The sequence below is a fragment of the Lissotriton vulgaris genome, unplaced genomic scaffold, assembly GCF_964263255.1.
Source record: "Lissotriton vulgaris unplaced genomic scaffold, aLisVul1.2 SCAFFOLD_1320, whole genome shotgun sequence".
NCBI lineage: Eukaryota > Metazoa > Chordata > Amphibia > Caudata > Salamandridae > Lissotriton > Lissotriton vulgaris.
The window spans coordinates 652,170-676,494 of record NW_028242523.1 but is presented as its reverse complement, the minus strand read 5'-3'; the positions used below and the strand labels follow the sequence as shown (position 1 = coordinate 676,494).

Here is a 24,325-nt window from a genome sequence, read left to right as displayed (position 1 = left end):
GTAAGAATTATAAAGAACAGACAATTTCAGAGTCCAATCAGTGCTACAGAGTCAGGCAGCCTGAGCTGCCTATATCCCTGCCCCGGAGCGGCGCCTTTCCTCTCCACCTACATCCTGAGCTGCACCCGCTGCACCCACCGGTCTGCTTGCGTCCTGACAGCACTTGCCCCAGAGTTTGCATCCAGTGATGACCTGCCCTCACTGCTTCCTTACCGAGGAGCACTCACCTCTCTGCTGCCTTCCTGAGCAGTGCCAGCCCTCTCTGCTTATTCCGAGTAGTCCTTGCCCTCTGTGCTGCCTTCCTGAGCAGTGCCAGCCCTCTCTGCTTATTCCGAGTAGTCCTTGCCCTCTGTGCTCCCTTCCTGAGCAGTGCCAGCCCTCTCTGCTTATTCCGAGTAGTCCTTCCCGTCTGTGCTGCCTTCCTGAGCAGTGCCAGCCCTCTCTGCTTATTCCGAGTAGTCCTTGCCCTCTGTGCTCCCTTCCTGAGCAGTGCCAGCCCTCTCTGCTTATTCCGAGTAGTCCTTCCCGTCTGTGCTGTCTTCCTGAGCAGTGCCAGCCCTCCCTGCTTATTCTGAGTAGCCCTTGCTCTCTGTGTTAACATCCTGAGCAGTACCTGCCTCTCTGCCGATATCCCGAACAGCATCCAACCCCACTGCATGCGTCCTGAGATGAGGCTGCCCTCCCTGCTTCCAGTCAACAGCACCTCTCCTCTCAATCTACCCCCTGACACCACCCGCCTTCACTGCTTATAAGCAAACCAAGCAGCGCCTCCCTGGGCATAGTTACACCAATGCTTGTCTGTGGCTAAATAAAAACACCAACAACTGACTTTAACTTTCTTCCAATTGGCAGAAATATTCTGCTGAGGATCCATCGGCCTGTCTTAAAAACTAACACTTCAGTATATTCGTGGGCAACCTGCATTACTTTGAACGAAAGAGGAGACCCCGGAGCGGTCCTTGATGTGCTCAGGCCTCTTAGACAGGACCAGGGCCGGACTGACCGTAGCGGCCACCAGGCGTTTTCCCAGTCAGCCGGAAGGGTGGGCGCTGATTTTGTTCCTGGGGTCTGGTTTTGCAGTAGTGCTTCATTAGCGCCCCCTGTAACAAAAGCGGGAGCGGTGCTCATCACTAGCACCCCCACAGCACCCCTGATACGGGGGCTGGTTGAACAAATGGCCAGGGTGCCTTACTGTTTCCAGTCCGGCGGTGGACAGGACACTTCCCTAGCAGGGGAATCGACCTTAACAACGCGGGCTGAGTCACAGGTGCCGCTCCCCGCAAGCCGAACCACCCTTGCCTTAACCACACATATGCGTGGTTAAGGCAGTGTACAGTCTAGATGCTGGAATGGGCGACAGGAAGAGGAAGGATTGGGAGAGGAGCTGTCAGGTAAGTGAGGCCGGGACCGGGATTTGGGGGGCGGGTAGTTTTTTGGGGTAGGTTAGTTTTTAGGGCTCTGGGGTTCGGGTTGTTTATAGGTCAGAGGGTTGGGTTTAAGCAGGGGGTCGGGTCGTTTTCAAGGGTAGGGGTCAGTTTTTAGGGTTCATGGTAGGAGGGAGCTGGGTCGGGGTCGTTTTTTGGGCACTGGGTCAGTTTTTAGGATGTCGTGGGGCAACGGACAGTTTTCAGGGTTGGGGGCAGTTTTAGGCCTGAGGACGGGGAGGGCTGGATCGGGTTAGTGTACACGGGTAGGGGTCAGTTTTTAGGGCTCAGTGCGGGGGTCTCTGGTTCGGATAGTTGTTAGGGTGTGGGGGCTGTTTTTAAGGCTCAGGGCGGAAGGAAGGGACAGTTTTCAGGGCTGGGAGCAGTTTTAGGCATAAGGGCGGGGGCTGGTCAGGGTGGTTTACAGGGGTCAGTTTATACTGCTCAGGGCGGGGGGACAGAGGTCGGGGTAGATATAAGGGTATGGGGACAGTTTTTAGGACTCAGGGCAGGGTAAAAGAGACAGTTTTTCAGGGCTGCGGGCAGGGATGTGAACTTTACCACACATGTCCCTTTATCAATCCTGTCTTTACCATGAAACTCTGTTGTAATGGCATGTGTGGTAAAGGCATGCATGGTAAAGACGCAGTCATGGTTGAGACCACGTGGTTCAGGCATGCGTTGTTGAGGCATGCATTGTTGAGGCATGCGTTGTACCATCACACAACCCCTTAGCCGCCCTTCTTCATATTCATAACAAGAATTTTGTACCATTCGAGCAATTCGGTTCAAATGAGTTAAACCTCACTGCAAGCGAAGCCAGCATAATGCCAGACTTAGCAGGTGGACATGCAGTGTAATGCACTGCAGCCCTTATATAACCCTTCAAACCCATGAAGAGACCACAGGGCACCCCCATTTATAACATGATCTGCCTCCAAGTCCACAAATAGAGGGCTGCACTGCACAACACTAACACAACAAGCCATTTATACATCTTTTATGTAGAGCACCCTCTTTATCTGCATGAATCTCTTTGTTGGGTCCGGAAAATGCATTTTTTAATGTTTCTCAAACACATGCATGTCATGGTTTCTTTACTCACACAGATGACTCTGTTGGGGGAACCGATGCTTGATCCTGGAGGCGAGATGGACGTTTCCGACATTCTTCTGTGCTGTGTGGACACAGGGAAGCAAGAGAAGTTAATTTGAGAGAGGAACAGGCGGGGGGGAGCGGTTCACCTCTCCTGAGTCAGTAGCAAGATTTCAGAACATGAAATATGATCTTGGGAAAGTTAATAACAAAGACATCAGGATGTTTGAGGGACATCCCTCCTCTTACTCCCAGGGTCTGAAGCTGTGCAACCTTGCTTCTGTCTCAGAGCTCTTAGTTAAGCCTGGAGGGCCACAGGGGAGAAATACAAACTACAAGACTAATACAACCATAGGTCTAACCTCATGTGCCAAGAAGACACAGCATTAACTTTAAATGTAAAATAGCAGAGAGAAAGAGACACTCATCTATTGGGTGGATAGCATAATGTGAAACCAGAAAACCTGGGATTTGTCTGTATTCCCCTTCTGATCAAACTGTGTGAATCTGGCCAAGGTTTTTTTTATTTGCCAATGCCTACCTTTTCTTCATTATCATGCATGAGAGCACCTTGTAATATATGAGTTCAGGATGTGACCTTTACAAAAGCCTCTCTTGTGTTGGATTTAATAGACTACACTGTAGCTCTATGAATTGATTCTAAGCCACATATAGCATGCACATGGCAACCAATTTCCTTCTCAGCTCACTGATGGCACTGGGATCAGGGCTGGAGGCTACGAATGTTTCCAAGTTCATGTTTTAAAATTATCACTTAAAATAAATTCCTGAATGCTGTGATATAGTCTCATGGACTGAGGTAAAACCCTTATGCATTTTAAAGAAATAATTTTTTTTGAATTTTGAAGAGATATTTTTACAAGATGTTTGTTGAACGATTTTTATGCCGAAAATATCCAGCGCTCGGCTTGTGCATGGGTTTTTAGAGCCAAGCCAGGCCCCTGACTGGGTTCTCCCTGCTAATTTGTTGTTTTTGGGGAGTGGGGTGGTGGGGGTGTGGTATTTTTCATGGCTGCTTGTAGACCCTCCTTCCTCTGATTCTGCCAGGGCCTCTGTCAGCAGAGAAGGCTAAGAGAGGAGAATTTGCTCACTAGGCTGTCTCCAGAATCCTATGCTGGCACTAAATTGGCGCCCTTGCTCTACTCCTTTTTTCCCTGTCTGACATTGGTCAGCCCTTTGTGCTCGAGACTGGTATCCTGATACGACGGAAACTGATAACAGATTGGGTGGGTCCTAAGCTGACATTTTGTTTACAGGCTTTCTTTGTTGTGGTAACAGGCGACACCACTGTTTTGCTATCACAACTGGAGATGGGGTTGGGGAAGATGACATGGGTTCTAACAATCGAGAGCCAGAGATGCTCATCTCTAAATGGTATACCCCAGAGCAGAATTGGGACATTTTTGGGTGAAGTTTGTATTTTCTCTCACTTCTCCACAAAAATTGATTCAACTTAAGAGGAAAATTGATTTTAGATTAGTTTCTGAGTGAAAAGGTTGGACATTTTTCAATTTCTTTGCTTCTTTTTCTACAATATGCCGACTTCAATGGTGGACTGACTGAGTGGGTCTATCTCTAAAAGAGGTGTGTATCAGAAAATTATTTAAATGGTTGCTTCAGCTAGAGACTTTACAAATTATGAAAGACAATCTTGACACCATTTCACTTGTGCAGCACATACCAGCCTTCCGATACCCTCAGCAGGGTGCAACTGGTGCACGACAGCACAGTATGCCCACGTACAGGAAAAAAAATGCTATTTCTAGTGAAGGTGCGAACCCCTACAGTTCTGCACTTGCACAGGAAAGAGTGCACCAGTGAAGAATGATTGAACCAGCTTGATTGAATGAATGAATGAATGAATGAGGGAATTTGTAGAGTGCACAGCTAATCCTGAGAGTGTTCCAGTGCCAGAAGCTCACAGTAAGGAAGACCAGACAAACGTGCTACATTGCTGAAAAGAGATACGTTTTTAGAGCTTCATGGAAAGACGGCTCATGAGCAACAGAGCAGAGTGTGAAGGGAAGCTGATTCCATTCTCCACCAGTACAGTTTCATTAGGTCTTGGCTAAAAATAGCTTTAGCTGTAATTTGCTGCTGGGCCCCTCCTTTCTTAAAATATTCTTCAATCACATTGTATTTATTTAAATTTACCACCCCAAGATGGGCGGCATGTGGAATATGTCTGTTAAATAAAATAGATTGTGGCTGTGTGTTGAACTACACGCCTCACATGCTCAATCCAGACATCCACCTACAGAGTGCTGTCTTTTTAAACAACACTCTGTATATTGATCATTGGTTAGCCCCCTCCTTCTCCTGTCATCAAGTGGCTGAGATGAGGATGAGAGGGCTGACTTGTGAACTGGTAGTATTCATGAAAATACAGTGGGGCGGATGTATCAAGCATTTTTGCGTTCGCAAAGGGGCAAATTGCTTTCCCGATGCAGCAAACCTAATTTTGTGATTTGGTAACCTGTTACCAAATCGCACAATGGGTTTGCGATTCGGTATTAGGAAGGGGCGTGTTTAGGGCTTCCCTTCCTAATACAGAATCGCATCGGTATGTATGAATGTTTTGTGACCTCGATTGCGGTTGCAAAACATTCGCATTTTACCACCTACTTCAAGTAGGTGGTAACCCATTCGCAAATGGAAAGGGGGCCCCTATGGACCACTTCTTCTTTGTGAATGTTTGTAAAACCATTTTTAAGAGCAGGCAGTGGTCCCACAGACCACTGCCTGCTCTTAAAAAATGAAAAGAAAACTTTTCATTTTTCGTTTTGCAAAGCATCTCGTTTTCCTTCAAGGAAAACGGGCTGCTTTACAAAAAAATATAGATTGCTTTATTGAAAAGCAATCACGGACATGGTTGTCTGCTGATCTCAGCAGGCCACCATCCCGTGAAATTTGCGATTCCTAAGGGGTGGCAAATTGCGACCTACATCACTAATATTCATAAGGTAGGCCATTTGCGTCCCCCTAAGAATTGCAAAAGGTGTACTATACACCTTCATACATTGCATTTTGAGCTTTCCTTATTGAGAATACTTGAGATTCGCAAAAAAGGGAATCTCAAAATTCTAGCTACATACATCTGGCCCAAAATTCTTGTTTTTGTCAACACTGCTAAGTTAAGTAATTAGTACAGTGTGGGCCTACACTCAGGGTGTTATGTGGTGCCTCAGAGGTGGCAGGGCCTTGCCCTGAAGACACTGTACAGGAGTTGCCACAGCTGTCAATAGATTTCCTTGCCCGAGGCTGCCAAGCGATGCACTGCCATTGACGTGCTGAAAGGAAACTCCCTGTGCGTCAGGGGCATTGATTTTTTGCTTCTCAAAAATAAATATCAGCTTTGAGATTTTATGCCTGAAAAACAAAAATCTTTGTAGAGTGGGTGCTTCAAACATGGTGGCCATTGAGGAAAGCTTCACTGCCTTCAATGGAGCTGCTGCAGAGGCAAGTCCACCAAATGCAGGGAGACGTCTCTCTGCTAGGTGGGGATCTTTTACTGTCCGCTGACCAGGCGACATGGTTGGTCGGCTGTCATACTCTAAATAATGCTCCCTGGCTACCTTTCAGAACCATCACATCATTCAAAGTGTGAGCATCTTCTTGAAGACCGCTCCTGACATCCATGCCATGAACGTGTTTGCAGCAGGAAAGGGTCTTTAGCCATTCTTGAACCGTGAGACCAAGAAATGGGATCCATGTCCGGTATCAAAGGACAGTGGAAGATGGCTCTAGACGCTATATTGAGACATTTGGAAAAGTGGTTTATTCATTACTACCACTGGTGCAACACATATAGGGTTTCTGACAAGTACTCAAGATTTGGCAGGTGTTCCCAATAAAGGTAAGAAAATAAAAACAGAAGTTTTGAGAACATTTCTTCTTTTTGTGAAAAACAACTTACTGGAGAACAAAGTTGAGAAAGTAACCCAAAAACCCATCTCTGAGTGAGAATGGAGACCCCTTTGTTTATTTATTTATTTACTTGAGTTTTATATAGCGCTGGCTAGACCCGGAGGTATCAGAGCGCTTTACATGAGGAGAGTTACATAGGTTACAAGTTACACATTGCTACAAAAGGTACAACAGTTACAAGTTACCCACTCTCTCAACTAAAGGTACAATACAAGCCACCCAAGCGCTTATGGTGACAATGTCCATCTGGTGCATTCATATATAGTTATTTTGAGACAATTTTTTGATCAGTCATCCATAGCATATGTGTAGTCTCATCCTGCAAGACTCAGTTGTTTTTTCACATAGGATAGATTAAGAGGTGAATAATTAGGGACACATTTACTTTTTATTTGTGTTTGATGCAAATTCTTCTTTTGCTTGACTTGTGTTAAAATTGAATTTTGGTTAGCCGAAATGCCTAAAGTGGTAACTCTAGAATGGTTCTTCAAACTGCAAGTAGGTACAAGGACGCTAGGAAAACCCTGGCTAGTTACGTAATGCACAACTACGTTGTTTGGAACAGAGCTGTATTATCATTTCTATAATGCCTTATTTGTTATGCTATATTACAAGGGCATATGTGTGGATTGTTGAGGTAATTAGGCTATGAGCCATTGGGTATGACATTTTGATTTGTTTATTTCCTGTGCAAATGTTTCACTTAGCATGTATATAAGTGAAACCCTTATTAAAATCTTCCACATTGAAAAAATCTATTTTTGTATGTTCGAACAAGACTTGGTTAACGCTCTTGAAGGCTGTCTTGCAATCTTAATAAAACTGTTGCTGCTCTTTTGAAGAGAAGCCATATTGATTGGAATTCTACCCAAAAGGGAGCATGAGAGACAGTGGAAAGTCATTGGTCTCTCTTTGTACCATCCAGGCACAGAACCTCTCCCTCAAGGTTGGGACGGAGAGTCGAACCTTCAAATCTTACCTTGAGTTTCTTCTCTGCCCGGGCGGCTTGCTTGCAGATGGGATGCCACACTTCAGAGCCTGAAACCACAGGGGGAATTGGGGATTTATTCACACAATGAGAAATGTCACCTCATTTCCATCAGTCAATTTGCACAGAATCACAAAAAACATTCAATCTCAGTGTAGATGATGGCAACAATGTAGACCCATTTCACAAATCAATACAGTACCAATGGAAGAGAGAGAGGAACCACAGACATTCTTCCAGAGTAGGTCTCCATTTCCAGTACTGCTAGCAGGTCTGGTTACATGTACTGAGCCCTCTGAAATGGAATAGGTCAAAGGCATACAGGCCTATAGGGATGTTGGGATCTTTATGACAAGCCGGTGACTTTCAACGGCCAGTGGGGATAAAAAAGACTCACCCATATATCACACCTTTTAGAGGCACCAATCACAGTATCACCAAATCTCCCACAGAGCAAGGATCCTCAACCTCTGCAAAGGGTATGTCATTTGTTTATGGCCTACTTCCTCACACCTTAAAATAACTGTAGAAACGAAGACCCATAAATTACAGGCTAATACTTCTGCCATTGGATGATCACCTTGGCTTTGCAAACTCTTCTTTTGTTTGTTTATAGTTTTATTTTCGCCCATATATATATATATATATACACACCACACAGGAAGGCCTCACTTGGTATTGCGAATCCACATACTGGAACTGTGGTTTTGAGCTACTAAAAATATATATATTTTTAATTTTGACATAAGGGAGGGTCCCTTTGGGACTCTCTACTCAATAAGGGGGCAGGGTGTGCTCACCGTGCCCTCTTATGTGCCCTTTAAAGAGTCGGGGATGAAGTTCCTATGTCCTATAATGGATCCTGCCATATTTTCTTGAAGGTTGTGGCTAGCCTGTACTGTTTCAGTACAGAGTTTTCATCCTTGGATCCACAGTACTGAAACTGCCAACAGGAGTAAAAGCTCCCACAGCTAATCAGAAGCTAGTATTGTTTTAACATTTTTCTTTTTACTCCTCCTGGACCACATGGTCTAGCTATCTATGTCTTTTTTCCATGTGTTAACCCCTTTATGCCCAAAATACGTATTTACACCAAATCATACAAAGAACTCTTTATGAGTAAAGTTCTAACGCTGTGCCAAATTTGATGCAATTCATTCAGCTGCTTTTCTGAATTGGAAGCAAACTTTCCTATTGGAATTAAAATGGGTAATTGCAGATTTGTACCTCCTTTTCTTGATGGATCAGTTCAAAACGTTCCATGCGGGAGCCAACAAAGGGATTATACATATATTACACAAAACCAAGTGACTCACCACCCTGTGATAATCACTGACAAAAGATAGCATGAGACCTTTTAAAAGAACGTAAGGTGCTAAACACGATGCAAAATAAACAATTGTTCTGATGCAAAATAAGAAACTCTTCACATGTGCACTTGAGAAACATAGATAGATGATGCCATAAAAACCTTTAAAAATTATATGATAAAATTGATTGCTACAAAAGATATGCTGAACATAAATGCTCATAATGTATCCATAAAACACAAAAGATAAATGTTTAAAAAAAATTCCTTTTGCTGCTCCCAAGTGCCATCCACCATTGAATAAATAAACTGATATTACAACATGTATGCAAGCGCAAGAAATACCCTCTAAAACTCTGCTAGGCTCGTTGCTGTGCTAATACAAAGAATACCTATGCATGAATCTGATGACAGAGTACATTTGAAGGAACAATGTTGGTAGTTCATTAAAATCAAAAGGTAACAAAGTTCAAATAGTGCTATCACTCATCTCTGTTCATGACCTTTTGCTCTAATTAATTTGTTTGTATTTATCTCCCCACTTTTGTTGCAGTAAAAAACTTTATGTTTAAATACAATTTTTGCTCTATGTGTTCCTTTCCTTCCAGTAATACATTTACCATGTTGATATAAGACGGTTATCCTGTGGATACTCCTGAGTGTGTTACATATGTACAACTCACTGTTTAAATTTAACCTTCCTTAAACAAGTCCCTTGTAGCACATTCTGATCTTAACTACACAGTGCTCAAGCCTACAAGGGTTTATTGGGTTTCCCTGCCTTGAACATTGTGCAATCACGATCACATTAATTTCACAAAAATATTTTTCTCAAAGGAAACATATTAAAGTGCAAAATTCACTGATCTGAATGAAGGCATCTCATATTGTAAGAAAACAAGTATAATAATTTAAATTGAAAGAATATGCTAATTTAAAGTGCCATGTGTAAAGATCAAAAAGGTATTGTATACTATAAGTGTACATCAGTACAAAACTACATAGTGATGATTCATGCAGACAATTATGTCAACATACTAATACACTGGATAAAGTGCTATGGTGCGAAAGAGCCTATCCATCTAAAGTGCTAAGTGATATAAATTAATAAAATAAAGAGAAATAACTTTAGCGGGAGTTGAATTCAAATGACTGAAGGTATCAAAATATATAAATTTCATAGTGGTCCACAGCCAAAGCCAGATTGTTACGGAAATTACAAAATATAAAAAAAGTGTGTAGGTCATCACTGATATTAAGACCATTAAGTGACTTGGTGTCAAGTTCCAAAATGAATTTGGACTCTAACTGGCATAGTGTTTTTTCACGATTGCCATCTCTTTTATGTGCTTGTACTGCCCCAATTATGAAATATTGGATACAGTTTAGATTGTTGTTGTGTGTATCCTTGAAGTGTCTAGCCACCGGGTAAGAGGAGTCAGAATTTACAATCACTCTCAAATGTTGCAGAATCCTGACATATACATGCTGTTTAGTGCTGCCTACATAATGTATGCTGCAGGTACATTGGGGAACATAAACCGCATACTCTGTCCTGCATCTATAATGTCCTCTTAAATCTTTGGGTTTAGAATTAATTGCCCTAATATAAGAGGAAGTGTTGACCCCAAATTTACAAGCACAACATGTACTGCATTTGAAAAAAACATGTTTCAGAGACAGCCAACTGGTTTTGGTATCAATTTTCAAAAGCAACGGGTTTTAAATATACAGGAATTATTGGCGCTCAAGCACAATTTACGTCGTAATCAAAGCTTTATGACAAGATCAGTTTGTGGTGCTAGCAGGAAGGGGAGACCCTTAGAACCCCTCAAATTTTGTGTGAAGCAAGTCACACAAACACAAGGAAAACACAAAGTCCTGCTCACTCAAGAAAAATATGTACACAATGTGTAAAGTAAACGAAATAGCAAAGAAAAATACGTCCCACGTCGGTTCTTGGAGTTTTGGTGTTCTCCCCTTTAATAGGTCATCAAGTTAGAGATAAAATACAGCCAGACGACACGTGTTTCGTTGTAGACATAAAACAATTTCTACAACTTTTCAGGGCTCAATGGCTGAGTCCAAGGTCGGAAAAGGCCCAAGTCCGGTGATAATTCCAACCCGGAAGGGTAACCAAGTTCAGTATCAATGAAAGGTAAAATGGATGTAGATAGCGACCACAATATCAACCAATATCTGGTGCCTACTATAATCAAAGCGGAACGCCAGATTGCATGATCATTAGGAAAGGCGAAAGTAACATGCCTGTGCCTCACGTATGGTATAGCAAGGAGTCAAAAAAGGAAAGTCGGTAGGGTGTCCGGGATCAACACGGGTGCGTGTCAATTTCAATTATTGCGGCTGAATCGCCCTCGCTACTCTGGCGTCCTAGACCGGAATCTACATTCCGCTATCTACATCCATTTTACCTTTCATTGATACTGAACTTGGTTACCCCAGCAGGGTTGCGGAGAGGTCTACATGGGCCACACCTTCTTTCTCCACGACTCTGCAAACGCACCACCTGGTGCACTACTGGTTGAGGGATGAAGCCCCCATGGCTGCTGAGGGTCCTTGGGTTCCAAGAACCCCTCCTGTTTCCTCCAATAAGTCTCACACAGCAAGATTATTGAGAGGCATTCAGAGGTCACATTCCCTTTCACCTTCACTCTACAAACGCTCCTCCTAGTGCACTACTGATTGGGGGATGAAGTCCCCATGCCTAGTGAGGGTTTAGGGGGCCAAGAACCTCTCCTATTACCTCTCTTAAGTCCCAGACAACATGATTGCTGAGACTTGGTCAGAGGCCCTGCCCACTTTTACCACCACTCTGCAAATGCGCCTCCTGGCACATTACTGGTTGGGGGATGAAATCCTTTTCGATGCTGAGGGTCCTTGGGGCCAAAAAGGCCTCCTGTTACCTCTAGTAAGTCAAACACAACAGGATTCCTCAGAGCTGGTCAGAGGCCCCACCCCTTTCTCCACAACTTTGGGAATGTGACTACTAGTTAAAAACCATAGAAATTCACTTTAAAAAAAACATTGTTTACAGGGACGTTATAGCTGAGAAATAGTTTGAAAATCCTTTGAAATTCACTTACAAAACAGAAGGTAACAGGGATGTAGGAAATAGAATTTAAAAAACCTTAAAAATAAAGATTACAGTGATATTATATTTAGGCTTGGATTTCACTTGTACAAAACTAGTGAACTTCAGAAGCAATAGTTACCTGAGCTAACTGTATCTTACGCCCCTGCAATGCTCTGCTTATAACCTTACATAGTACATCATTCATGACATGGTCAGTGACATCACTGAAGACATCTCAAAACACTTCACTGATGATATTATCTACAGAACCACTCACACACCCATACAACCTCCAGTACACTTACACAACCATTTACATACCCATTCACAGACACATAACAGTACTTAAACACCCACTCACTCATCCATAGAGCCACTCACACACCCACTCACTCACTCTTACAGCCAGTCACACAGCCATTCACTCACCCATAAAGCCACCCATAAAACCAGTCACTCACTTGTCACAGTGAGAGTCAGTCACATGGCCACACACTCACCCATACAGCTGCTCACACACCCACTTATTTACCTACAGTCACTCACACACCCACTCATTCACCCATACAGCCTCTCAGTGCAGCCACTCGCTCACCCATACAAGCACTCACTCACACACCTACACAACCACTTGCATACCCATTCATAAGTGAATATAGCACTCACACCTCTGCTCACTCACCCATGCAGCCATTCACAAAGACACTTACTCTCAATATAGCCAGTCACACACCAACCCACTTACCAAGCACTCACTCAATCAGCCACTCTCTCACCCATGCGGCTATTTACACACTCAGTTGCTCACTTATACAGCATTCACTGACCCATACAGTCTCTATACACCCACTTACCTACCCATAGAGCACCTCACATCGCCACTCACTCACCCATAGTCACTTACACACCCACTCACCAATACAGCCACTCACACAGCATTAACTCGCCTGCACAGCTACTCACACACCCACGTATACACCCATATAGCCACTCACACACCCATACACACAAGGATACATACAGTCAAACAGCCACTCACATAATATATGTTAGAAATAGTATCAGTCAGTAGTAGTGCACCTAGAATAGTAATTTAACTTTTGTACTAGGTTAGTAATTATGTTTAACACCCATAAACTCTTAAAACACTTGCACTCACTTGATAATGTCATCAGTGATGTCATCAGTGATGTCATTTGCGATGTCATGAGTGATGTAATATGTGAGGTGATAAGCAGTGCATTGTGGGGCATAAGTTATAGTTAGTGCAGGTGCCGTATTACAGAACCAACCCCTGGAAACTTGATTATACAGAAGGGGCTGCATGAGTGTATGACTGTCTGTATCAGTGTGCGAGTGGGTGTCTGAGTGCCTGTATAAGTCTGTGAGTGGCTGTGTTAGTGGTTGTATGGATGTGTTAGTGGGTGTGTGAGTAGCTGTATGAGTGAGTGGCTGTGTGACTGGCTGTATTGGGGAGTGAGTGTGCGAGTAGCTGTATGGGTAACTTAGTGGGGGTGTGACTGGTTGCATAGGTGTGTGAGTGGGTCTGTGAGTGTCTGTTTGAGTGGCTGTGTAGGTGAGAGAGTAGGTGTGAAAGTGAATGTATTGGTGAGTGAGTAGATCTTTAAGTGTGTGTATAGGTAAGTCAGTGGGTGTCAGTGGCTTTATTGGAAAGTGTGAGTGTGTGTGAGTGGCTGCAAGGGTGAGTCAGTGGGTGTATGAGTGGTTGTATGCATGCATGTAAGTGGTTCTGTGGATGTCCGTGGGTGTATGAGTTGTTGTAGGGATGAGTGAATGGCTGTGCTGATGGCTGTATGGGTGAGTAGGTGTCTAAGTGGCTGCATGGGTAAATAAGTGGGTGAGTGAGTAACTGTATCGGTGAGTGAGTAGCAGTGTGAGTAAGGGGGAGTGTGTGGGTGTGTGAGTGGATGTATGAGTGAGTGGGTGTGTGAGTGGCTCTATGGATGAGTGGCTAGGTGTGTGAGTAGTTGTATGGGGTCTGAGAATGGCTATGTTAGGGTGGGTGTTTGAAAGGCTGTATGGGGTGTGATTGATTCTGTGGATGATATCATCAGTGATGTCATCAGTAATGTCATTTGAGATGTCATGAGTGATATCATCAGCGATGTCACTGACTATGTCATGAGTGATGTAATATGTGAGGTCATAAGCAGTGCATTGTGGGGTTGTAAGTTATAGTTAGCACAGGTAATTTCCATGGTGTTGAATGAGTGAATGTAAGACTAACTATAATGTCATTTTAACCTTTGTTTTTTTCAGTGAATTTCTAAGTTTTTTTTTCAAATTGTATTAATTAACTATATCTTCCCTTTGATTTTTGGCTTTTTTTGCGGATTTCTAAGTTTATTTTATTCTATTTCCTAACTATAACCTCCCTATAACCTTTGTTTTTTTCAGTGAATTTCTACCTGTAACCTTTGACAGTGTGTTTGTGAGTGGCTGTATAAGTCAGAGAGTGGGTGTGTGAGTTGCTGTGTGGATGTGTGAATAACTGTATACATCTGTGAGTGGGTGGTTGAGTAGCTTTGTGACTTGGTGTGTAAGTACTGTATGTATGTGTGAATGGGTGTGTAAGATGTTCTGTGTGTGTCAGTTGGTGTGTTAGTGGGTGTATGGTTTTTTGATTTTCATACTGCTATCGTGGATAGTGCGACCCCAAATGAGCTATGCCTTGAGATGATTTTAGACTTTTGCATATTTGTAGTAATTGAAAGGGAGAAGAATGGACTCTGCTCTCACCAGGAGAGGTCAAGAAAGAATCCATTTGCCACAGTCACTACAGATTGTGCTCTGATAAATGAATCATGCATTTGCCTTTACCAATGATATCATATTGTTTTTCAATGTAGAATTGCACAGAAAATACACTTTGCCTTTGTGAATCCCAGGAGGTTAGGATGATTTGTCATTTACAGAAGTGGAGCTTCAACTGGGGCATCTGAAATGTTTATTTTTGTAAGTGCTTTCTGTTGAGGTTTCATTCCTGTGAAATGAGCATAAGTGCCAGAAAAGAACATCACCTACTCATTTATCCAACAAACATCCACAGTATTGCATAACATGTCTACCCAGCTGGAGAAGTTTATACTGGTATATTAGTAAGTGCTGCCTTGTTTGCTAAATGCCAGGTGTGTATTCTTCAGTATAGCTGCATAATGGTTTACGACGAAATGTCTCCAGTAACCTTCGCTGCGTTTTGGCAATGTTATTGTTCCTCATGTGTCTTTATCCAGAAATGTGTGACAACATTAATCCTGCTATACAGAAGACAACAAGACTACAAAGAGGTGAATCTCCACCAAACAATGGTACCTTATACTAACTATATGAAGCAAGCGCTTCTTTATTCGGTGGAGATGTCCTCATTTTGTTAGGCCATTAAGAATACAGCATAATTTTCTTTTGGATCAAGAAATAAATTTCCTTAGATGGTTTTTCTTTTTTTTAATATATTTGCGAATTAACCGCAAACAGTCCAAATATGTATATTCGGCTATCGTACTTATACACGAAATCGGTGTGATTTTTAGAAAGTGTAAAAAACCAAATATACACACATTTTAATTAATAATTGTGATCAGCAGTTTCCTAATATAACATTTAAAGTGAGATTTTCCTAAACAATTTTATGGTTGAAAACTGTTTTTTTCTATTTCCCGTATCTGTGAACACGTCGGCGTTCATGACGCCGCTGCAAACCTCACATGACTATGAAAGAAAGGGATTTTGTTGGACAAAATACTTTTGATTATTCTAGAAAGGAGGTCCTCACCCACTTTTCTTTTCTTCAGACTTCCAGTGCTGAGATTGGAGGTTCACATTTCAGCACCTGCTCTTTTCATTTTAAATATTGATTTAGTTTATTTTTGGGAAATTATTTCCAATTAAAATGGAATCTGGACAGGGTTCACATACCTCAGCATCTTTATCTCTCATGATTCATCAGTCCGATATGCCCAAAATCTCCTTCCGCCACTGCACAGACTCGAAAAAGACAACAGAAGCTGTAAATTGGTTCCCCTCTCCTTATTGGGTAGAGTTGCATTGTTTAAAATGATGTCTCTGCCCCGTTTTCTCTATGTCCTGCAAAATGCTTGTGACCCGTTACCCCCACAATACTTTAAAGAAATAGAGGGCCTTCAGAGAGAATTACTCTGGGATGGTAAACCACGTATCGCCTTAAATAAATTGACCCTGAATTTGTATGATGGAGGCATAAGCCTTCCGGATATAAAAAAATATTATTGGGCTGTGCATTTAGCCACCATAAACCATGGCACTTACGAACGGGGCGACAACCCAGGCTACGCCATGGACAAATGGCTCCTCCCCAGAAGGAACTATAACCAGGCGCTCTACTCATGACCCAACAGATATATCTTGACGGGCCCCACCAGACACTCGGGTCAGGTTTGGCATGATGCTACTAACTCTCTTGGGTGGGGATGTAAACTAACGTTGGCGACCCCCCTTTGGGATTCTGAAACGTTGGGCAGCCTATGGAGAACAAAAGGTTTTGACAGATGAGACCCTTGACTTATAGAATCAGAAGGTTTGTGAACACTAAATCTCTTGGAAAATTAGGCCTAAATATTCCTGCAAAACCTCATTGACTCCTTAGTCAGGAATGTTACTTTAACAAGCAATGGCAAAGCCAATAGGTTTGATGTTCACAACTGAGCCTGACAACTGCTGAAAGAAATGCCAGCTGCAGTGCAAAACAATTTGAAAAGGATGGCTTTTCTGTATACAATGCATTGATGAGATGAGAAATAAATGTGTGATAACAGAATATACTTTTTAGATGTTAAATAGTCCATCATCTCCAGTGGGGATGTTAGCATATACACAAGAGACCAAAAAGTCATTAGACGGAAGGTGAGACTAAACCCCTCCTGTGGGATGTTCCAACAGGCAATTGACAGTGTCTCAAGCTATTTACAGAGGGTTTCAGAGCCGAAGAAGCCAAAGGCTGAAGAATGCCTAGCCAAAGTCCCTTAGTGTATCTATAGAACTAGGGTTTTAAGTGGGATGAAAAAACTGTTAGGGTGGGCACAAAGGGCCGTAGACAATGTTATTATGGGTGTGGCTTAAAAAAATGGAAGGTAAAAATCTGTGTGCAGCCCAACTGGTATGTGGCTACCTCTTTCCGTCATTTCATCCAGATATATAATACAAGTAACAGAACACCTACAGTAAGCCAGGACTATTGGCTTTGTCAATAGTTGTTAGCTGCATAAGATAATTAAGCAACAACAATGGCTTCATTGTATAGAATATTGAAAATCCTTTAGTGCTGAAATGATGAGACTGTGAAAGAACTATAGCGAATCTCTTTGTTGGTACATCAAAGGCAGTGACGGGTGGTACTGCTGCAGAATTAAGGGGCCTATTAGCAAGAAATAGCGATATTTATCGCTATACGTGGTTAGCGACTTTTTTTATCGCTTGATATTTTAGCAGAGAAAGCATGCTATTAACAACGTTTGTCTCCATTGTGCTAAAATATCCAGCAATAGCGGCGAAATGCGAGAATATCGCTGGAAATCTAGCGATATTCTCGCATTAACGCCAATGGGGGCTTAATCTGATAATCCACCCCCCATTGACTATACAGGTAAGTCAACTTTTTAGCAGGCGTTAGTTTATAGTGATAATCCCGCTTAGCGCAATTTTTTTATCGCTTCGCCTGCTTTGCTAATAGGCTATAGCTGTGTTAGCGACTGTTTTCAGTCGCTAACAGTTTGGGTACACTCGCTTTGCATGTCATTAGAGATAAATATCGCTGACATGCAAAGCGATCCGCAAACCTGTTGCTATCGCCTAAAAGCTGTCGCTAACCGCTGTTAGCGAGAGCTTGCTAATAGGGCGATAAAAATATTGCCGCTTTAGCGGGAAAAAGTCCAGCTAAAGCGGCAATATTGCCCTTGCTAATATGCCCCTAAGGTTTCTTCTCCACCCTGAGGGTGAGGGTAGAAATGGAGAGCCCGATAGGGACCCGTCTCGGTACCTGCTTTTTAGAACTGCCGGTGCTGAGCACCAGCAGGACTCGGCCCCCTTAAAGCCCTGTATAGAACATAATATGTTTGCAAAGAATGTCGATGTAGGGATTAAATGTCAACCTAAAAAAAAGAAATAACATTTTAATAAACAAATTAAGACTATGTTGCTGGAAAAATTAGAATGAATAGCAAGTATTTAACTTTAGTGATTCAAAAGATATTAAGGAAAACCCCTTTTTAGTAACAGGCCTATTGATTAGTACGTGGACAGTTCACTCTCCTATTGGAATTATCAGAACCATTCCCAATATATGATGGTGCAACTGGGGCATGTTCCATTTCAATATTATTTTATGCCACTTAGCACATAATCCATCAGTTGTAGATTTTTAGAAAAAGTTTTATTCCAGCTCAAATGGATTCAAAGTTACTAAAAGTGGTGCACATTGGTAAAATGCAGCGCAACACACTTTCCCAGTTGTTGTTTGCTGTAATGATGCATTTAGCGGTGTGCCAATATTGCCCATATAGTGTAAACATCTACCGTTTAATGGACATGGGCTTTAGCCTTCAGCTGGAAACACAAATCTAAAATATGTAGGAGGAGTTCAAAGAGGGTGAATAAGGAATCGTGTTTGTTTCACAAGTAACTCATAATGTACTGTTCTCGAAGCTGCAGTTATTTCACAATCATAAACAAATTGCATTTAATGTTTCTGTCCAATAGCTTGAGTCCTAACGTACCTCCTAGTGAGATACGTGAGCACTAAATATAAAGTGCGCCATGTCGTTCAGCAGAGTTGTTTTTTAATCGAAAAGGGTGCACATAACTGCGGCATAATTCGCCTTTCTCCTGCATGATTTAGTCAACCTGGCCACGTAATTTGGCCTTTCATTGCAGCCTAATTTTAAAGGGTATCGATATTATGGATTCATGTTATCATATGTAAGTTCAGCACCATGGACAGAGCAAAAACGAAGCTTTCGAATTTACGAGTCACCAGAGGTTCACGAGAGTTCCAGCAGCAGCCAAAAGCTGCAGCATGCAGAGGGCAGGGTGCTGAGGCTGACAAAAAGTAGTGGTTTCCACTCTTAGAAAGGCCAGTGGTGGTCCACTCCCAGGTTAGCCACCTGCATGTGTTGCCACATGGTAGGTCCCTTCTGCCTTGGGATAAATGCCACTGGAGAGCTATGGCCACATCTGGACGCCTTACTTTCATTGGATGAGGGTGATTTACAGACAGACCTCGAGACAGACAGGCAGACCAGAAGATCCATACACCTCCGATCCTAGCCCAAGGGACTTATGCAGCAAACAGTCTGATGTCCAGGAAACACTTCCTGTAGAGGCCTGTAGAGGCCTCAATTTACTGTCGCCAGGACTCAGGAGGTCACAAATTGTTTGGCTTTTGAATAGAGCTAGCTAGACAGAGCCACGAAACGGTGGAACACTGATCATACACAAATCAATGACAAATATTTCAGCAACATCTTCTTATTGCAAATTAATGCTGTGTTATATATAATTGTGGAGCTCTGGGAGATACCTTTGTTAAATCTTCGTATGTGCGGTGTAGACCTTGAAACTCTCAAGGAGAATCAAGGTGTGTTTTGTGGCTTTTCCTCTTTCAGCGGGCGCTGGGGAGGAATGGAGTCAGTGTCCAAGTGGTTCCCAGTTGTTATTTTTGGTTTTAGTCGTTTCTTTCCTCTTTGAAAGGTCCAAGAGCATTAACTTGGTTAGCTGGGACTTGACTTCCAGTCACTTCACCATGAAACGCTCATCACTTGGTGAGTAAATACCTAGGACAGGTAGTAAGAGGCAGATCCGTTAACAGGAACTCTGGTGTTTGCAGGAAACCTGTGTGCTTAGACAAAACGTGTTACTTCACACTAGCATTCCAGGAAATGTAATAAATAGCCTAATCAAAGCGCATAGAACTTTCACTTCAGGCGCTAGGAGAACAGGGCAGCTTACAGCAAGGAGCACTGTCTCCTCAGGCGCTATAAGAACCAGGCCCATGACAGCACAGGGCATTGGCATCTCAGGAGTGTTCTCTCAGCTGCAGAGGGGACAGGGAATAGTAAAACTCCTACTAACAGCTCTTCGGGAGCTATATGGAACTTGGTGTGTTCCTTTACAGAGCATTGACATTTCCTGTGCTAAAGATAACTGCAGGTGCTGAAGATGGGGCATACGGCCATGTAGCCCCTGAGGTGTGTATGGGGGTGGGTGGGGGGCAACGCTCTAGAGAGCCCCCAACCCTTCAAGGGGGATCCACTCAGCCTAAGGTCAATGAGTATCTGTGAGATATCGGAGACTGGGGGACCCTTATCACATTTTGCGGGGGGTAGGGGGATACATTTTGCGTTACGTCACTGGTACTGAAGTGCATGCAGTGACATTTTAAGTGCTCTGAGGCTGAGGAGCCACGACACAATACAGTACATAAAACTACGGGAAGGGGAACGTCGTTCGGCTCAGAACTTTAATTTCAGGGGCTCTTATGGTGCTGTATATTTTACAGCGCACAGTGCTTGATTTATGAGCCCATTGCAGCGTAGCAGAGCGCAGCGTTGGCCGTGCGTCAGGATGTTCAGGGGACATGTGTAATTACAGCGCTCCTGCAGGGACGCATCCTGCAGCTCAGCAGGCACTTGGCAGCAGAAATATAGCATGGCTGCTTAGAGGGGGTGTGAAGCGCTGTCTGCCACCCAGCTCGCCAAGCCTCACTGCACACGTCAGCTGCGAGAGAAATAGGAAATGGCCGCGTGTGCGTCGCTGTGCGCACACACACCATATTCCATAGGCACTGCAGTGTGCGACTGTTTCTAACCCCAGTGTCTGTCCGCTGGATGTTTGTGACTTGGAGAATGTACTCGCTATCGTGGTCTGTCTGTTACCTATACCAAATGACGTCGATTCACCTCAATTTCATGGATAGCGGAAGTGACGTCACACATCCTTTCACACCTGCTAGCATCACATGGATGACCCCATGGCCGACACTTTGTTTCCCAACTTCCTGCCATTGGCTGCAGAGGCCTAATGGGGGGGGGGGGGGGGGGGAACAAACAGTGGAAACTCCTGGATGTAAACACAGCTATTAGAGTCCTATTTTCATTGTCTTCATACCCGTGCCTTCATAATCCAAGACCGGGTGTAGCAACTGCAAGTCAGGGGTAGCAGATCCTATGCCTGGCTACCACTATTTGACGTTTATATTGACTTGCGGACATTTCATCGCTGGGGCAGGCACTGACCAATTGTCACTGCTGGTTTTTTACCCGCTGTGATTGCTGTTTTTTTTAAGGCAGCGTACCCCCTATGACCACCCTCCATGGGCATTATACCTCCTCCAACTTCAGCGGTGACTTTGAGTCCGACTTACCTCTTATATCCATCGTGCTTCAGTACCTGCCTATGCAGACTCCGTGGAATCCCAGCGTGTGTGGCTGGTGTGGCATAAGGAAGTGGGCTGATGATGTAGGCTCTTCAGGAAGATATGTTGGCAAGCCTGTTACTCCAGCCCAAAAACTGTAGAATTACAACTTTTTATGAGTGAGTGGGGAGCAGGTCTAGACCTGCATATGGAGGCTGAAAAACTAACTTATTAAAGTTGGGACTGCCCCAAGAAATTCCTGAAATTAAGACAGTGGTGGAGGCAGTTCTATGGAATCGGTGAACTGCAAGAAGGATTGCAGGGGAAGAGGCCACATCCAATACTAAATAAATGTCGAGATCTGACCAAGTACGGAGGAAATCTTTAATTATTTGGCTACCATCTGTAAAGGGGGTGTGGTAAAATGTACCTGCAATATGATCCTGCGCTAGTGGACTCCCTGAGATGTGAAGCCTATAGTAATGTATATACTGTTGTTTACTTATGTTAAAAAAACATAAATAAAATGTAAAACAAAATAAAAATAGAAGTGTTGAAACCATTGATCCGAGTCACACAATTGGGAATGTTAGAACCTATGGAAGGAAAACAACGTTTTAATTCAGACACAGTTAAACAGAGGTCTGCCAGACCCCCAAAAAACAAGAGCTAACATATTTATTATTATTTTTTTTTTGTGAAGTGCTTCATTCTATTTTACAGATGCCTCAAAGTGCTTTCCAATATAGTTATATAAAATAATATATTTAATATAATATTACAGCATTTCAGTACTTAATTTAATCTGCATTAATCTAAAATAGTTTGGTGTCCCGCATGTCCCTGAGTGCTGACATGTGGAACTACCTTGACTGTGGGCCCATTCTTAAGATTGCCAGTGCAACTTCTGGCTGACCAGCAGGGAAAAGCTAGCTCCTAGAAGTGGGAGGTGCTGGGTAACTCATGACTGCATTTTGCTTCCATGTGACTGCCATGTGCCCAGGAAGAAGACATCCCTTGTCATGCGATGGATGCCCCAAGCTAATCAAGGAGACTTGGGTGGACTCCTTGCTTTGTATGGGGGTGGGGGGGTGGCATGCGTTTTGGCTTTAGGGAGTGCCTACTAAGCCAAGACTCACCTCACACAGTGAGAAGAGCAACCTAATTGCATCTATTTCACCAACTGGTTCTGGCACTGCATAGGACAGAGATGGCTGGAGAGTCCTGGTTGATTGCCTATACCCCAGGAGGTGTAGTAGGCATAAGTACTGGCACTGCCAACACTCACCTGATAAAATGCATGTCTTATTAGGACAAAAAGGGGGGGATTTTGTACTACAATAGGCCCTACCTACCCTCTTCCCTACAGGGCCAAACCCCTCCTTTCTCTTCATGTCTTATTAGGACGGCAGGGTCAGGGCTTGGACTAGGCGATCCCCGCACGATGGGCCGTGCACTAGACACAGCACAGCAAGAGTCAAGTCCCATCCACCACTGACTACTGCTGAGAGGCCCGCACACATGCTAACAAGACAGAGGAGGTACTGTGCCAACCTGTGAGCCCAGAAAGAACAGGGGTATATATTTTCACTAAACTTGAACTTTACCAGCTCCGGGTAAGGGGGTTCAACACAAACAAGGGACAGAGAAACTCATCAGGACAATATCGGCCAGGGTTCCCTTAAGAGGGCAACGTCTATTATTGCCCACTTACAGAGTGGTATAAGCCTGGAGTCGAAGAGACCGAGCTGTTTACCCAATTACACCATGACCCATAATCCTGGTACCAGTGCAACATGCAGTTTGCCCTCTGAGTGTTAGGCACTGCATTGTGTTGTGTGAAAAAGTAATGTACTGTTTCTTAAATAAACCCACTGGCTGGACCTGGGTGCATTTATTTTGATTCGGTGGAGTGTTAAGTTCTGACTCTTAACACCACACCATCTCCCTGAGTAAGCCATGGACTATTTCACTTCTTTACCTAAAAAGTCAAGTGCTAAAGGGGTGCCCTTGGAGGTCAGCTTTGGGCTAAATAGCAAGGTTAAGCACCATGACACCAGTGGTAAAAGCATCTGATTGGCCCTGTCTCCGCCCAGTAACACAGGTCTTGCGTAGATATTGTTGTGTCCTGCGAGACACGTTCTAGTGTCTCGACAGGCACTGGTTTAGTAACCACTCCCCCTATGGGAGTGGGCACACTGCACCCCACATGCATCCCTCACAGGCGTCACGAGTGACATGAGCCTGTCAATAAAAGGGCCCGGGTGCACATGCTCGTGGCCAGTTCCAGTTACCACACATGCGGTGTCTGTGTCATTAGTTATGCAGGATGTGGACCTAGGGCCCAAGACGCAACAATGGCGATGAGCTGGTCATTCCCCGCGTGACCATTAAATCAATGGGGTTCACCCACAGAATCAAAGGACCTGGGTATGAATAGTATAAAGAATGGTGGTCCTTGACTTTGATTTGAACAAAAGCTTATATGAATATCATTTTTTTCTTAGTTATGCGATTAAATCTGCATACATTGATTCAAGCAAAACGATGGGAGAGATATATTCAAAAGAGGACAATACCCAAAATGTTAACACATTTGGCTTGGAAAAACAATAGAATTAGAAAAACAATAGATGTATAACCACACTGTGGATGTTTGTTGTATCAAAAATTCACATATTTATTTACAGTTTAATAAAACAGTTTTTAAACGGCGCAAAAGATTATCAAGAGTATAGTCAGTGAGGAAGGAAAAGGTGTGCTCTAGTGATTCAGAGGAAAAGGAGAACAGACAATAGTAGTATACTGTTGTAATATTTACATAACACAAAGCGGGGAAGCCTCCGCTGTCATATGGGCCTGTCCCCCGTAAATGTCAATTGGGGGGGAAAAACAAAATTAAGCTGAGAGGGGTACAGGCATATAAATTGGTAAGCGTCGACGTTTACCAATTTATATGCCTGTACCCCTCTCAGCTTAATTTTGTTTTTTCCCCCCCAATTGACATTTACAGGGGACAGGCCCATATGACAGCGGAGGCTTCCCCGCTTTGTGTTATGTAAAT

General features: G+C 43.4%; 1 protein-coding gene across 1 annotated transcript in view; it reads right to left on the bottom strand.

Annotated features, from left to right (window-relative positions):
• Window positions 1–2,529: 2,529 nt before the first annotated feature.
• The window catches only part of LOC147668937 (actin-binding LIM protein 3-like), a gene marked incomplete at its 3' end in the record, with an annotated part of 333,512 nt that continues 311,716 nt past the window's right edge, over window positions 2,530–24,325 (bottom strand). The window contains exons 8-9 of the mRNA XM_086948335.1: window positions 7,447–7,505; window positions 2,530–2,601 (exon numbers count right to left, since the gene is read on the bottom strand). Of these exons, the coding sequence (XP_086804461.1) occupies window positions 2,530–2,601; window positions 7,447–7,505 (131 nt within the window). The remainder of the gene's footprint in view (window positions 2,602–7,446; window positions 7,506–24,325) is intronic.